The sequence below is a fragment of the Alexandromys fortis genome, unplaced genomic scaffold (assembly GCF_014885135.2).
Source record: "Alexandromys fortis isolate MF-2015 unplaced genomic scaffold, M_Fortis_MF-2015_v1.1 scaffold_336, whole genome shotgun sequence".
In the NCBI taxonomy this organism is placed as follows: domain Eukaryota; kingdom Metazoa; phylum Chordata; class Mammalia; order Rodentia; family Cricetidae; genus Alexandromys; species Alexandromys fortis.
In genome coordinates, this window is record NW_026068207.1 from 689,553 (window position 1) to 705,305 (window position 15,753).

General features: G+C 47.9%; 1 protein-coding gene across 2 annotated transcripts in view; it reads left to right on the forward strand.

Annotated features, from left to right (window-relative positions):
- Positions 1 to 11,456, forward strand: part of Tcf7l1 (transcription factor 7 like 1) — a 173,479-nt gene extending 162,023 nt beyond the window's left edge. For both annotated transcript variants that reach the window (XM_050130239.1, XM_050130240.1), the window contains 8 exons: positions 2,955 to 3,087; positions 4,065 to 4,167; positions 4,372 to 4,455; positions 5,156 to 5,299; positions 6,025 to 6,184; positions 6,280 to 6,387; positions 7,429 to 7,504; positions 10,079 to 11,456. In XM_050130239.1, coding sequence (XP_049986196.1) covers positions 2,955 to 3,087; positions 4,065 to 4,167; positions 4,372 to 4,455; positions 5,156 to 5,299; positions 6,025 to 6,184; positions 6,280 to 6,387; positions 7,429 to 7,504; positions 10,079 to 10,512 — 1,242 coding nt within the window. In that variant the 3' untranslated portion in view covers positions 10,513 to 11,456. The remainder of the gene's footprint in view (positions 1 to 2,954; positions 3,088 to 4,064; positions 4,168 to 4,371; positions 4,456 to 5,155; positions 5,300 to 6,024; positions 6,185 to 6,279; positions 6,388 to 7,428; positions 7,505 to 10,078) is intronic.
- Positions 11,457 to 15,753: the final 4,297 nt, after the last annotated feature.

The window sequence follows — 15,753 nt, forward strand, 5'->3', positions numbered from 1 at the left end:
AGGCAGAGGCGGGTGGATCTCTGTGAGTTCGAGGCCAGCCTGCTCTACAAAGTGAGTTCTAGGATAGACAGAACTACACAGAGAAACCCTGTTTTTGAAAAAAGGGGGAAAAATAATGAAATAAGGAATGAGTCCTTACTGCGTGGAATGCTCCGGAAGGAAATTGGAAGCTTCATGTTGAGTGTGACAACGCACTTCTATGCTGGTTCTTCGTCTTTGAGCACATCTCAGTTTAGCTGAGCCCTGCCAAGTAGCCATTCCGGTCTTAGGAATGCACTTAGGAAATACACAAGGAGCTAGGGCTATTCCTGCAACAATCCTGAGGTTAGAGACCCAGGGGCACGGCAAAGCTGATACTTTCTGTTTCCTGGGTTGGGCAACGGAGCCAGCCTGGGCTTAGCGGATCATCCGAGACAGATAGAGTTCGGGGTATGGCAGGATGCTGCTGCAAGCTCTCCTTCCAGCCCCACACTCTGCAATCTCAGCAGCTTATACCTGGAGGGACAAGGTCTGTGGGAGCCTCCCCCAAGTGCTTCCTATCCCACTCTTTACCGTGGGCTTTGAGATGTTTCAGGGAAGCTGATGTCGCTGCAAAGAATTGCAAACATTTTTAGTTTTTTTTTTCTCCTCCCCACTTCCCCACCGCTGCCCCAAGAAAAGGCAATCTCTCTCAGAAAACAGATCAGTGATGGCAGAACTCACGTTTTGAATCCTGTTAGTTGCCTGCTGAAATGTTGGGTGACTTCCTGGGCAGCCGTTGTCAAGTCAATGACTCCTTCACCTGGGCTGAGGACGTGCTCAGGCTGTGTAGCATGCGGGAAGGATTTGGCTCTGTTCTGGATGGGTGCCTTCCTTGCAGAGCAAACACCTGTGTCTTCTACCTCTCCTTCTGAGGTTGTCCACTGAAGCTGTGCGTTCAGGATTCAGGAGCTCAGCTTATGCTGTGATCCTCAAGCTCCCGAGGGCAGCTGGAGAGAGAGGGGAGTGAGAAGAGCAGAGGGCTGTAGCTACCTGAAAGAAGAGGCTGGCTCAGCAGCTTTTACTTCCTGTCTGTTCCCTAGCTCATTTTTTTGCACAATGATGCTCCCTAGTGGCAGATGAGAACAACGGACAAGACATTTAGTTTGGTTTATTAGACCTAGATTTGCACTCAGGTTTCCTTGCTTTGTGTTCTTTGACTTGGCAACACATTGGCACCTGACACTCTTTACAAGAGAGAGAAAGAGAGAGAGACACAGACAGACAGACAGACAGACAGAGTCAGAGAGAGAGTCAGAGAGTAGAGAACGCTATGTCCTAGGCTGGCTTTCAACTCACTGTGTAGCAAAAAATGACCTTCAACTTCTGACCTTTCTTCCACTTCCCCAATGCAAGTGCCTAGGTTACAGGTACATGCCATGACACCCAGTGCTGGGGTCCACCCAGGCCTTCAGGACTGCTAGACAACTGAGCGACATGCCCCAGCCCAAGACTTCATACTATAAAATGACAAAAAGATACAAATAAGTGTATATAAACAACCGAGGCACGAAGCTGGAGCAGATGAGTGTGAGACCAGCCTGGACCATGTAATGAGACGATGTCAGAAATCAGTACGTGACGCATGAGAAGTTGGCGGCAGGGGCGGCTTACGTGGCGTGCTTGTGTAATGGTCACTTTTCAAACCCCTAGTTTGTTTTCCCAGCTGAGATGGTTTTGTGTAATTCTCTTTATTTTTGTTTTTCATTATATTTCTCTGTATGTATGTGTGTGGACATACTTGTTCCATGGTATTCTCGTGGAGGTCAGAGGCCCCGCTATGTGGGTTCTAGGTATAAACTCGGGCTGTCAGGCAACGCCCCCCTGCACCTTCTGATCATTCTCCATGATTTTTCTGTCACTTTTCTTTGGTAATAGTCCTGTTACAATCATAGTGCCAAAAATCATTCTTTGACAAACCACCCCCAAGAAACCCAAGTACGTCATTTGGATGCACTGGTTTCTTAGCGATCTGATGTCAGAATTAATTGTTGTTTATGCTTTTAGTTGTGCTGTATATTTTGTGGATCTACAACCAGCGGTGGTGGCCAGGAAATAAAGTGAAAACACTACTAGGGTTTTTTGTTTACTTGGTTTTTGGTGTTTTTTTTTTTTTTTTTTTTTTTTTTTTTTTTTTTTTTTTTTTTTTTTNNNNTGTTTTTTTTTTTTTTTTTTTTTTTTTTTTTTTTTTTTTTTTTTTTTTTTTTTTTTTTTTTTTTTTTTTTTTGAGACAGCGTTTTTCTTTCTTTGTAAGCCTAGCTGTCATGGAACTCACTCTGTGGACCAGGCTGGCCTTGAAGTCACAGAGATCCACCTCCAGTACTAGGGTTTTAACCTTCCTCATCTACTACATCTAATAAGCACAGAGGGGTAGGACGTTGCTCAGCGTGAAGCCCATTTCCACCAAGACCAGCGCGGCTCACGCTCATGATCGGGTTGGGTTTTCTACCCCTTGCTCTGCCCACCTTAACTGCAGAAAGACCTGTGAGCCTACAAAGCTCCAGGGACTAAACAGATCCGAGTTTGTAGTATGAGCACCAAATGAAAGAAGGGCTGCAGGAAGGAGCGACAAGCTCAGAGAGCCTCTCGTCTGTAGGTCTGAACTTGGCAACGAACTTGAGATCTCCTGTTTCCATGGAAGTGGTCAAGAAAATGTGCTAAGCCTTGCTCCCCTCCATAGAGATGACATGGTCCATTAGAACTGAGCAGCCCACAGGCACCTCACTGCACCTGTGAAGGGTACTGTGTGGGGCCAGAGAGGGGGTTCCCTGGGCTCTCTCATCCTCTTGTATAATTTTCTTCTCTCTAGGCCTGTTATGAGGGCTGGATAGGGCGTTGCACCGAAAAAGGCCAGAGCACATTCTGCCAGTGAGTGACAGCCGGGTGCACACTGTCTCCCTGGCCTCTGTGCCTAGTCCCTCTTCTCTCTCTTGCAGTCCAACAAGGTTCCTGTTGTCCAGCACCCTCATCACATGCACCCGTTGACACCCCTCATCACCTACAGCAACGACCACTTCTCCCCCGCTTCCCCTCCCACGCATCTCTCCCCAGAGATCGATCCAAAGACAGGTGAGTGGTCCCAGGTATGGGCTGTGCTCCCATGGAGCGGGGTTTAGAAGAATCTTTGAATGATCTGTATTCAGACCTTGTGGGAGTTCTCTAAAGGCTGGTTGCCTTGCCGGTTCGCTTGAGTAGTGTTTTGTTGTTTGGTCTGGTGGGTTTTTTGCTTGGTTGGTTAGTTGGTTTTAACCTATGCCTCCCACCTCTCACACTAAAAGGCCGTTGTGAGGAATAAAGAAATAAAAGAAGTTAAGCATAGAGCCTTGTACCGTTGTACATTCAGAGTGCTGTCCGGTCTCTCTGAGGCTGTGCCTCCATAAGCCAGAATGTGTGCTCTACACCATATATTTCAAATAAGGGCCTTCTGGACAGACTTTAAAATAGCTCTAACACCGGGGTGGGGCTGCCTTTTTATGTGTTGTCGGTGATAATTAACTGCCCACCATACCTGTCTGTCCCTGGGAGCCAAGGTCTTCATAACATTCCTACTGAGTCACTGTGGTGCTAGGAATTTTCAGAGCCCTTATTTGGAGAAATACTGATTATTGCTGGGGAGGGATAAAGGTGAGGTGAGAATCCAGCATTTAGAAGCAGGGTGGTTTATTGGCAGAATAAGTTTATTGTACTGGGAATCAATCAGGATTTCTAGAACATGAGTTAAAGGATGACTCAGGATATTTTTTGCTCTCTGTGGGCTATGTCCTGGTCCCTGTATGGCTCCCTGTCCAGAAAACACAAGCAAATTACAACCACAGAGATAGCTCTTGGGTAGCTAGAGAGACAGTATATGGGTCCTCCCTCCCTTGGATGCCCTTGAGTGGCAGCCTAGAGCTGTGCGAAGGTGGAAAGGGCAGCGATTCTGAGAGACAAGGGCTTCCCGGGGTGTGGACAGCCTGGCTGTGCCGGGGAAGGAGGCTCATGTTGGATGTTATGAGTTATGAAGGTAGGCAGAGAGGACTATCTGACACATGTCTCTCTGGAAGCAGGAATCCCCCGGCCCCCTCATCCATCTGAGCTGTCGCCGTATTACCCGCTGTCTCCAGGAGCTGTTGGACAAATCCCCCATCCCCTCGGCTGGCTGGTCCCACAGTAAGGAAACTCACAGCCTTTCTTACCGTCCTTCCTTCCTCTGCTGAGCTCTGCCTTCTGGACCCCAGGGCTTAGACATTACTCCCCCAGCTTCTCTGACTCCCTGCCCCCATTTCTCACCATTTCTCTGCAGCCCCCTCCGTCTTGGCCCTAAACACCCCTCATGTCTAACTAAGTCATCTTGCTCCTTCCTCACCCTCACAGGCAAGGACAGCCCATGTACTCACTCCCTCCTGGTGGTTTCCGGCATCCTTACCCTGCCCTCGCCATGAACGCCTCAATGTCCAGGTTAGTCCTTGAGCTGGGGCCAACAACATGACGTGTTGGGATATTTGTCTATTTGTCTATTAGTGACTGTGCTGTTTCTGTCCGTGAACCGGCCTGTCCCCTGTAGGTTAGTGAGCAGGTATGGGGTTCCCTAATCTTCGCTTCTCTTTGATGAAGGGACTACCTCTTGCCAAATGCTCTTTATACCACAGCCCCATGGAATAGGGACCTCAGGACTCTCTCTCTCTCTCTCTCTCTCTCTCTCTCTCTCTCTCTCTCTCTCACACACACACACACACACACACACAAACACAACTAAAACCTCAGAGCCCTAGGCTGTTACCCTGCCTCCATGTCACACTGAAGCCAGAGACTAGGTGAAAATGTATATCTTCTGTGATGATGTCAGATAAGGACACAATGTATGGAAAATTGTCGCAGGGGTGGCTCTACTTAACAATGGGACTGTCAGTGACCGATAACCTATGGCCCACAGTCCTGCCTTTCCCTGTATCTCATGCCTTCTGTCTGTCACGCCTCCTGTGTTTTCCATTCCCCCTGCATCCAGGCCCAGGCTTGTGTATCTTCTGTGTGGTGGGGGAAGGGAATAGCATTCTTAGTCATTCCCTAAAGCTGAGAGCCTGATTCTGTAGAACACAGTCATCTGGGTGGCACACAGCCGTTGCCTCTCTGTTCTCATTTGTCTACACTGGTTTTGCAGCCTGGTCTCAAGTCGGTTCTCCCCACACATGGTGGCCCCTGCCCATCCTGGCCTGCCCACCTCAGGAATCCCCCACCCTGCCATCGTCTCCCCCATCGTGAAGCAGGAGCCAGCGCCCCCCAGTCTGAGCCCTGCAGTGAGTGCGTAAGTAAGAGGCCTTCTGGATGGAGGGGGAAGTGAGCGACTGGTCAGTCCACGTCACTTGGTTTTCTCTTCCTGGTGTCAGCTTGCAATCCTAGTCCTGTCTTCCCTCCCAGAGACTGATTTTCTGCATCCCTTCCTTTAAGACTTGGTGCATCTGTTCTCATGGTCAGGTTCTAGTAGCTGTGAGGCACTAAGGAAGCTTTCAGCTTCACTCCCTTCCCTGCCATCTCAATAAAACATGACTTCAGGAAAGGAGAAAGTAATTCTCCCAAGGACTCACGAGAGCTGATGCCAGAGCAAAGACCCAGACATTATCCTCTGTCGGAAAGACAGCAGGAAGGCCCACAGCACTAACACCATGGCTGAGGAGCCCAGAGAACCAGAGCCTGCTTCCTTCTCTTCCTCTCTCTTCTCGCCTCTTCCTCTCTCTCTTCGTCCCCCACCCACCCAGATCCTTTATTTATTATGTATATATGCACCAGAAGAGGGCATCAGATCTCATTACAGATGGTTGTGTGCTACCGTGTGGTTGCTGGGAATTGAACTCAGGACCTCTGGAAGAGCAGTCAGTGCTCTTAACCTCTGAGCCATCTCTCCAGTTCTCTGCCCACATATGGGCACCCAAACCAGCCTCTCCTCCCAAAGGCGTTGTTCAGCTGCCGGTGAATCATGGATGGGGGGCTGGATGGAAGTGGTACCTAATCTCTAGCTCCATGCCTCCACAGAAAATCCCCGGTTACCGTGAAAAAGGAGGAAGAGAAGAAGCCTCATGTGAAGAAGCCTCTGAATGCCTTCATGTTGTATATGAAGGAGATGAGGGCCAAGGTGGTGGCTGAGTGCACCCTGAAGGAAAGCGCGGCCATTAACCAAATCCTGGGAAGAAAGGTAAGGCCCGCCCTCCTGGTGATGCGCGTCTTGGCTTCAGGCCTCAATGGCCCCTTTTCTGATTGCTCTGTGTTTCTCAATCCTCTCTCCCTCAGTGGCACAACCTGTCTAGAGAAGAACAGGCCAAATACTACGAGCTTGCCAGGAAAGAACGGCAGCTTCATGCGCAGCTCTACCCAACCTGGTCAGCCCGGGACAACTATGTAAGTGTTCGTGCTGTGGGGGACCTCATACACACACACAACTATGTAAGTGTTCGTGCTGTGCGGGAACTCAGGCACACACGCACACACCTGGACACACACACAACTATGTAAGTGTTCGTGCTGTGCGGGAACTCAGGCACACACACATACAACTATGTAAGTGTCCGTGCTGCACAGGAACTCAGGCACACACACAACTATGTAAGTGTCCGTGCTATGCAGGAACTCACACACACACACACACACACACACACACACACCACCCACGGAGCTGCACATCTTCAGGATTCAGAGGAGAGAAAAGAAACAACTCCAGTTTGCTTTTAGAGAAGCCTTGTTCTCTAGAAAACAAGGAAACCGAGTTTGAATTCTTAGTGTCCATGTCTAGAAATTCTTTGAAACTTGTCAGGTTTTTTAATATGATTTCTTTTTGTGATAGCTCAGGAGGTAAAATATTTGCTTTGCCAGAAGACGAGCATTAATCTCCAACACAGAGAGCCTGGCGTGGTGCTGTGTTCTTAGACTCCCAGCACTGGAGAGGAGGAGGCAAATCCTCGGGGTTCACTAGCCAGTCTAGCCTGTGTGGCAAGCTCCAGGCCAATGAAGAAAGCATGTCTCCAAAAATGGTGGACATTGCCTAAGGAATGGCATCCGGCCCTCTGGTCGCCGTATGCACTGCAAACATGCACACACATACACACACACACACACACACACACACACACACACACACACGCCCAAGGAGGGGGCAGGGAAAAAAGAGGCTTCTAAAAGACTAGTGACCTCTCTTCTAGGTAGTAAAGAATGAAGGAAAAGAATAGCTTGGAAGCCATCAAGACCAAGAGGCTTGGCTGCCCCAACCAGAGGGACTTTTTGAGAAGGAAGGGTGGGGTCACTCTGCCTCCTTTCCTAACACCCTCACCAGGAGCAATCAAGAGATGGGGGACTGGCACCTGTGTTCTGGGATGATCTGGGGTCCTCTTGCAGAGCTGGTGTTATTCTGTCTTATTCATCTCCTCCTGTGGCCATATGTTCCAGGGTAAGAAGAAGAAGAGGAAGAGAGAAAAGCAGCTGTCCCAGACACAGTCCCAGCAGCAAATCCAGGAGGCAGAGGGTGAGTCCTGGGCTGGGGTCCCCAGGAGAACACGAGCTATCAGTGCTAGCTTTGATCCCAGCCCCCTCATAGAAAAGTTTCTCTGTAGCTTTGGGGCCTGTCCGGGAACTTCCTCTGTAGACCAGGTTGGCCTCGAACTCACAGAGATCCACCCGCCTCTGCCTCCCAAGTTATATGACTAAAGGTGTGTGCCACCACTGCCTGGCGATAAGTATTTTTATTTATTTATTTATTTGTTTATTTATTTATTTATTTTGAGGCAGGGTTTCTCTGTAGCTTTGGAGCCTATCCTGGAACTAGCTCTTGTAGACCAGGCTGGCCTCAAACTCACAGAGATCTGCCTGCCTCGGCCAAGTGCTGGAATTAAAGGCGTGCGCCACCACCACCCCTCAAATACTTATTATCTTATATTTATTATAATTATATTACATATTATAATATATGTTATATTATATTGAAATAATAAGCATTTTAAAGCAAGAGAAACCAAGAATCTTTTCAACACCCAGCTGTGTCTCAGTCCCTCTGAGTTGTCCCTTAAGGGTTATTCAGTAAAAACAGGAATTAGCTGGAATTAATCTCTGGAATTCCCTTCCAGTGGTGGAATGCTAGAGAGAAACCCAGCACCTGGTTTAGTTATTTTTCTCGTTGCCTTGACAAAACGCCTGATACCTGGCAGAAGCGACTAAAGAAAGGCTTTTTTTTTGTCTTAGAGCTTGAGGATCCCATCCCTCGTGGTGGGAGGACCCTACAGCTGATCATACTGTGTTCTTGGCCAGTAGGCAGGGGGGGTGAACATGGGTGCCCAGCTTGTTCTCTCTTTTTATGTAGGACTTCCGTCAGTGTTCAGGGTGGGTCCTCCTTGCTCTGTTAAAACTGTCTGGGGGCATTTTATGAACATTTTATGGACACACTTAGAGGTGTGTTTCCATGGTAACGGTGAAGACTGCCCATCACACCACTTCGCTATGAATTCCCTGGAATTCGGCATTCTTTGGTTGCACACCAGAATGACAGCGCTCGCCTTTGTTCGGGAACCACATCACACAGGACGCTGTAATGGATGATGACTAGCACGGACCGTTGCTGGGGTGACAAGTTTTAGGTCCTGGCCTTCATCTCAGGCTCATCTCAGTATAAGGCTGATAGTGCCGTTAGCGGTACACTGGCCTCCTTTCTTCACGTTATCTGTGTGTTCCTGTACAGCCGCATACAGTAGTAGAATATAGAGACGACACAAAACCTGTTATGTGACACGCCACAGTGCTCCACAGGAGTGCCCCATCTCTGTGCCATGAGCCAAGGATTCATCTCAACAGTTAGGGCTTTAAGGAGGGGGTGATGAGGTGGGAGACTTTAAACTGTTTCTTTCTGATTAGATTCTGAGTGCGTCTTTGTCAGTCTGGGCATTTGGTCTTTAGACTGTGCCTTCTCTGGGAGTCCTTATGTGTAGCTTCCTAATCTTGGAATCTTTGAAGAGCCTGGAGATGCGTGCGGCTCAGTTGAGGGAATGCTTGCCTAAGCATGCACGACGTCCCGAGCCTGGCAGCCAGCACCACATCAAACAGAGGTTCTACTGCGCATCTATCCCCACACTTCAGAGGTAGAAATAGGACCCTGAGATTGTCCTTGGCTCCAGTCTGAGGCCAGCTTGGGATACATGAGAGCCTGTCTCAAACAAACAAACAAAGCCCGGACTGGATTTAGAACTCAGTGGATTAAGTCTGTGCAAGCATGAAGAGCTGCCTTCTGATGCCCTGTACCCACGTAAAGATACCATGCAACCCGGTCATCTAATCTACTAAGAACAGCAGGCTTTATAGCCAGTGAGAGATTCTGTCTCAAAAAAGAAGTGGAGGGTGGAGAGTTGGCTCAGCAGTGAAGAGTGCTTGTACCCATCTGTCACTCCAGTTACAGGGCATCTAATGCCCTTCTGGCCTCCACGGGTGCTAGGCACACCTAGTACACAGACATGTGTAGGCAAAACACCCATCCGCATAAAACAATTGTTTTAAAAAAAAATGAAGGTGTAAAGCAATAGAAGAAGCTCAGCCGTGACCTCTGCCCTCTACACACACATGCACATACACCCCACAATATAAATTTTTCAAGTATTTTTCAAGCAGTCTTAACGATTCCAGTGCACAGTCATCCCTCAGTAGCCTTCAGATTGGCCCCAGGGCCCCACCGTACTCCGCTTCTCAGATCGCTGATCCACAGATGTTTGAGTGCCTTGATTAGGTGGTCTTGTATTTATATATAGCTTATGCGTATCCTCCAGCTACCCTAGACCACTCTAGATGCTTCTAACGCCCCACACAATGAATGCTGTGGAAATATCTACTAGGTTCTGTTTGCTTCGTGAAAAAAACAGCAAGGAAAAGAAATGTGTGTGTTTAGTACGGAAAAGATTTTTTCCCCTGAATATTTTCATTGGTTCTGGGTTGGAGCCACAGAGGGGGAGCCACAGATCCACAAGGCTAACTGTACTGTACCAGTGTCTGGCCACTGCTCTGCCTCTGCCCCTCCCATTGCTCCCAGCTGATCGTTTTTCCCCTGTGTTTTTGTCTTTAGGTGCTCTGGCCTCCAAGAGCAAGAAGCCATGTATTCAGTACCTGCCCCCTGAGAAGCCTTGCGATAGCCCTGCCTCTTCCCATGGCAGCACGCTGGACTCGCCTGCAACTCCCTCCGCAGCCTTGGCATCGCCAGCTGCCCCTGCGGCCACCCACTCCGAGCAAGCCCAGCCCTTGTCCCTCACCACCAAACCGGAGACCCGAGCCCAGCTGGCTCTCCATTCGGCTGCCTTCCTGGCCGCTAAGGCCACAGCCAGTAACTCCAGCCAGATGGGCAGCCAGCCGCCACTCCTATCCAGGCCCTTGCCCCTGGGCTCCGTGCCTACTGCTCTGCTGACCTCTCCCCCTTCCTTCCCAGCTACCCTCCATGCCCACCAGGCCCTCCCCGTGCTACAAGCCCAGCCTCTTTCCTTGGTCACCAAGTCTGCCCACTAATCCACCCCCTGTTCTATGCAGGCTGACTCGGGACTCCAAGTAGGAATGATTCAGAAGAGAGGAGGGGATAAAAGGAAACATTATTGGTCAATATTTGACCACTCTGGACTGTTCTGTAAAGTGACTGGTAACGGCAGTGCTTTACGACTATAGATGTAACCAACAGCTGATCTTCAGGCTTTTTTTAAAAAAAGAAAAAAAAATACAAAATAAAACCTTCATCACCCCCGCCTCCCCAAATCTTCACAAGAAAGCACTGAAAAGCAGTGTGTTGCTCTCGCCCCCTGCGCTGTGGTGGGTATTCCTGGGCGGAAGATGCCTCTCTACCTCTTCTCTTCCTGACTTTCTGCCCTCCCTTGTCCTCACCGGTCCCACCTACCCTAGCTCCCCCACCGCATCTGCCATGTTGCCTGGCCTGGAGTCCTAGCCTGGCTCCCTTCCTCCAGGTCACTCTTGTTCCCTAGCACAAGTTTTTGTCATGTCCAACACCAGTTCATGCCCCTCTGTCCTCTGCCCATTGTAAGGCCATGATCACGTGTGATGACATACATCTTGGCCTGATCCATTCCCACCAGCATCCCCCTCTCCTTCGGGCCCCAGTGGGCCAGCCTCCGAGAGCTCTCGTGGTGGGGAAAGAGGTCCTTCCTCTGAAATGGTCCCCCAACCCTGCATTTAAAATGACTCAAGGTGCCTCCAAGAAGTCTTGTGTTCCTTTCGGTGCACAGTTGAGTCTTCCTGCCTCGCAGTCTTAGTTCCCACTGCCTGGCTCCTGTCCTTCAGTGTGTGCTAGTACAATCTGCCGAAGTTCTAAGACCCTCTGCCCCTCCCCCCACCACCTCCACAAGCTTCTTCTGTGTGTATTTCATTTTGTTTTTATGGTTTTTGGAGCAATTTAAACTCCCAGTTTATTTTCACAAAAGAAAATAAAATTACAGTTGCAAGACTGTTTCTGGATGTTTCTTTAGACCTTTTGTTGAATCCTGCTGAGCTCTGGGTTAAAGTTTTGCAGGCCATTGATCATAGAGTCATACCGGCTGAGCTCAGAGAACCTCGGGTAACTTCTAACCCTCCCCACCCCCAACAGCTTTCTTTATGTTTATGAACGTTTTGCCTGCGTGTATATATGTGCACCATGTGTGTGCCTGGTGCCTCAGAAGTCAGAAGAGAGTTTTGACTCCCCTGGAACTGTTGTTATAGAGTGATATAAACCACTATGTGGATGCTGGGAACCAAACCCAGGTCCTTCGGAAGACCAAATGCTCTTAACCATTGAGTCATCTCTCCAGCGCCCCCCCCCCACCGCCCCGCTTCCAGTCTTAAAGGCACATTCAGTGTTGACCATTGAAACCCCAAAATGAGAATCTTATCATTTATGATTGATTTAAAGAGATTTCTAATGTGTATTCCTATTATGCTTATTAGAGTTGCCAAGGAGCGCTGGCTGGATGCCCTTTGAACTTTCCGTGGTTTCCAGCCCTGTGGCTGGTGTCACTCAGTGGCTTTCTTCAGACATGATTTACTAATTTATACTTACATTTTACCCATTCGAAATAGCGGGTGGGGCTGGGGGTACATCTCAATGACCTCTGTAGAGGCTTTGAATTTGATAGCAATACTGCCAATTAAAAATGACGTGTCATTTATCATTGTGTGTGGCAGATGCGCAAGCTGTTACGGTGGTCAGAGGACTTTCCGAACCAATTCCACCTTCCAGGGATGCAACTCGGGTCTTCACAGCAGGCTTGGGTAGCAAGTGCCTTTATCTGCCAAGCCATCTTGCTTTTTTTCCAGAGGAGGTTTTGAGACAGGGATTCTCTGTATAACAGCTTTGGGACTGTCCTGGAACTCACTCTGTAGATGGAGTACTCGCTGAGATCCACCTGCCTCTGCCTCTCAAGTGCTGGGATTAAAGGTGTGCACATCCACCACCCAGCCATCTTGTATTTTTTTTTTTAAAAAAGAAGACAATCTTGGGGCTGGAGAGATGGCTCAGTGGTTAAGAGCATTGCCTGCTCTTCCAAAGGTCCTGAGTTCAATTCCCGGCAACCACATGGTGGCTCATAACCATCTGTAATGAGGTCTGGTGCCCTCTTCTGGCCTGTAGACATACACAAAGACAGAATATTGTATACATAATAAATAAATATTAAAAAAAAAAGAAGACAATCTTACTGGGTTTTAGTATGATGAGCCATAAATCTGTGTATCCATTGTCACAACCAATTAAAAGAAAATTTAAGTTTTTCCCAAGAGAAACTCTATCCGTTGAAGGTGACTCTATCTGGTCCCCTCCAACACTAGCCAGCCAGCAATCTATTTTATCTCTATAAATTTGTTTATCCTAGGATTTATCCAAAATAATTCAACATGAGGTCATCTATCACCAAGTTCCCTCTGAGTCATGTTTTCAAGTTTATCCATGTTATACCTTGAATCAGTGTTTCAATACTTTTTAACAGTAGTAAAATGCATTTAGCATGAGTTTGAAGTTTTTATATTTTGGGGCTGGAGTTTAGCCCAACAGCTAGAGTACTTGGCTAGCACACACAGCACCCAAGTTTCGGTCCCCAGCACCACATAGAGCCAAGTGGAAGGTAGATGCAAGACGACCAGACCAGACGTTTATTGTCATCCTTGCCTACACAGTGAGTTTGAGGCCAGTGTATGTGACATGAGTTCCTGCTTTAAAAAATAAAGAAAGAAACAAAACTATTCCAGCCATTTTTAGGTAGCATTCAGTACATTTACAACCCTGCAATCGGGATTGCTCTCTAGTCGGGCTACAAAGTGCTTAAGAGCCCTTGCTGCGCAGTCACGGGGCCAAGTTCGGATCTGAGCACCCACATTAATGACTGACCCTCGCACACCTTTCAGCCCAGCTTAGAAAACTCAAGCTCCACGCTGAGGGAGAGATCTTGCTTCAAAGAGTTCAGCAGAGGATGACTAGAGAAAGCTGGACACCCTTTTCCGGCACTTACCACACCCACACAGACACAGGTGTGCAGACAGTCATACGCATAGATACATACAAACATCTTTTCATTTATTTATTTATTTGGTTTTGTAATACAAAATCTTGCTATGAAGCCTTGGCTGAACTGGGATTCACTCTGGGACTGGCCGTGAACTCAGAGAGATCTGCCTGCCTCTGCCTCCCCAGTGTTGGAACTAAAGTTGTTCTATGAAAATGAGCAAAAAGTGCGAGTGGGGGGGGGGTGTCCTTAATTCCTATCATGCTCTGAGCAATGAGGAAGGCCACTCAGGTTCTTTGACTCTTGAATGGTTTCTATTGACTAGACTTCAGTTTGCTTGCATTTTGCCTCACAAGGAAGTGTTTACCAGGAGATGGCTGTATTTGGCAGCCATAGGTAGGTCACGTTGAGGAACTAGGACAAGGTGGAGAACTGGAAACTGTAAACAGTGACTAATCCCTGGTTCAAGAGTAGCTGAGTAGCTAGACACGCAGCTCAGTTAGTAGAGAGCCTGCCTAGCACACACAAAGCCCTAGGCGCAGTCCCTAGCCCAGCTTTACTGAGCATGGTGGCCTGTGCCTATTATCCAGCCCTTGAGAGGGTCCAAAGTTCAAGGTCATCCTCAGCTACAAATCTAAGTGGAGGCCAGATTGGAATACTTAGACACTCTCAAAAAACAAAATAGCACAAGGTATGATGGTGTACACCTTTAATCTCAGCATTCTGAAGGCAAAGGCAGGAGGATCTCTGTGAGTTCTAGACCAGAGTGGTCTACATAGCAAGTTCCAAGCTAGTCAGGGCCACATAATAAGACCTTGTTAAAAAAAAAAAATTAAAAATAGTTGCTGTAGTAACAGAATTGTAATCATTCATTACACACACACACACACATATATATACATAAATAATATATACACACACATGTATGAATGTGTATATGTATGTATGTGTTATGATGGTCCTAGGAATCAAACCCTGGACTTTTATGAAATAAGCTAACACTCTACCACTGAGCTACCCTTCCTCCCTGCCCACTATAATGTATAAACCACCTTGTGCTTATCTCTTCATTTGATGTCAAATAGTGAATGCAACCATGCTGCAGAGAACCTGTGTTTGATTCCCAGAACCGTCTGACTTTCATGAATGTATGTTAGCACAGTCACATACAAGTAAGCCAGGTACTAGTGGCTCATGACTTTCATCCCAGCACTTGGAAGGCAGAGGCAGGGGGATCTTTGAGTTTGAGGCCAGCCTGGTCTACAGATCAAGTTCCAAGACAGCCAGGGCTACACAGAGAAAATGAACAAACAAAAGAAGATTTTCTTTTAATTCTTTGGGGGTAACAAGGGATGTGACCATTATGTCCCGTAAGTAGCTGTTTTAATTTCTTAAGGAAGCCGCAGACTTTCTCTTAGCAGCTGCACCGTGTTCCGTTCCTACTTGCGAGCTCCGACCCTCCTTTGCCTCGCCAATACTAGTTTTCTAGCTTTTCTGAACTCATATTTCATTGATTTTGATTGATATTTCCCTAATACTGATGAGACATAGCATCTTTTTGTGTACCTGTGGGCTAACTGCCCTGGCATTCACCCTGCCCGCAGTGAGCTATCCTGGTACCCTCGTCAAAAATGAATTAATGACGAATGGGCAAGCTTGTTCCGAACTCAGTTCTGTCCTGTTCATCCCTGTGTCCTTGCACCAGCACCATGTCGTCCTCTCTACTGAAGCATTACAGTAGCTTTAAGGTTGAGGCTGGAGAGATGGCTTCGCAGTTGAGAGGACTTGTTAGTTTTTCAGAGGACCAAAGGTTGACTGCCAGCACCCTCACCTGGCAGCTCACAGCTGCCTGTAACTCCAGTTCCAGAGGACCCAAAGCCCTCTTGTGGTTTCTGTGGGTACTTAAAAGTGCATCCCCACACATAGATATGCATGTAATAAATGATAAAATACATCTTTAAGGTCAATCAAGTTAGGAAGCGTGAGTCCTCTGGCAGTATTTTTACAGCACTGCTGAGTTTCTTGCATTTCTTAAGATCAACTGATCAATTCTGCAAAGAAGCCAAATTAGAATTTACCAAAGATGCATTTTGGCTCACAGTCTGAGAAGGGATAAAAGTCCATCATGGTAGGAAGGCATGTGGCAGGAGTGTGAAGTCGCTGTTCACTTTATGTCTGCAGAAAGAAAGCAGATGCATGCTGGTGCCCAGCTTATGTCGCAGGCAGGAGACAGATGCATGCTGGTGCCCAGCTTATGTCGCAGGCAGGG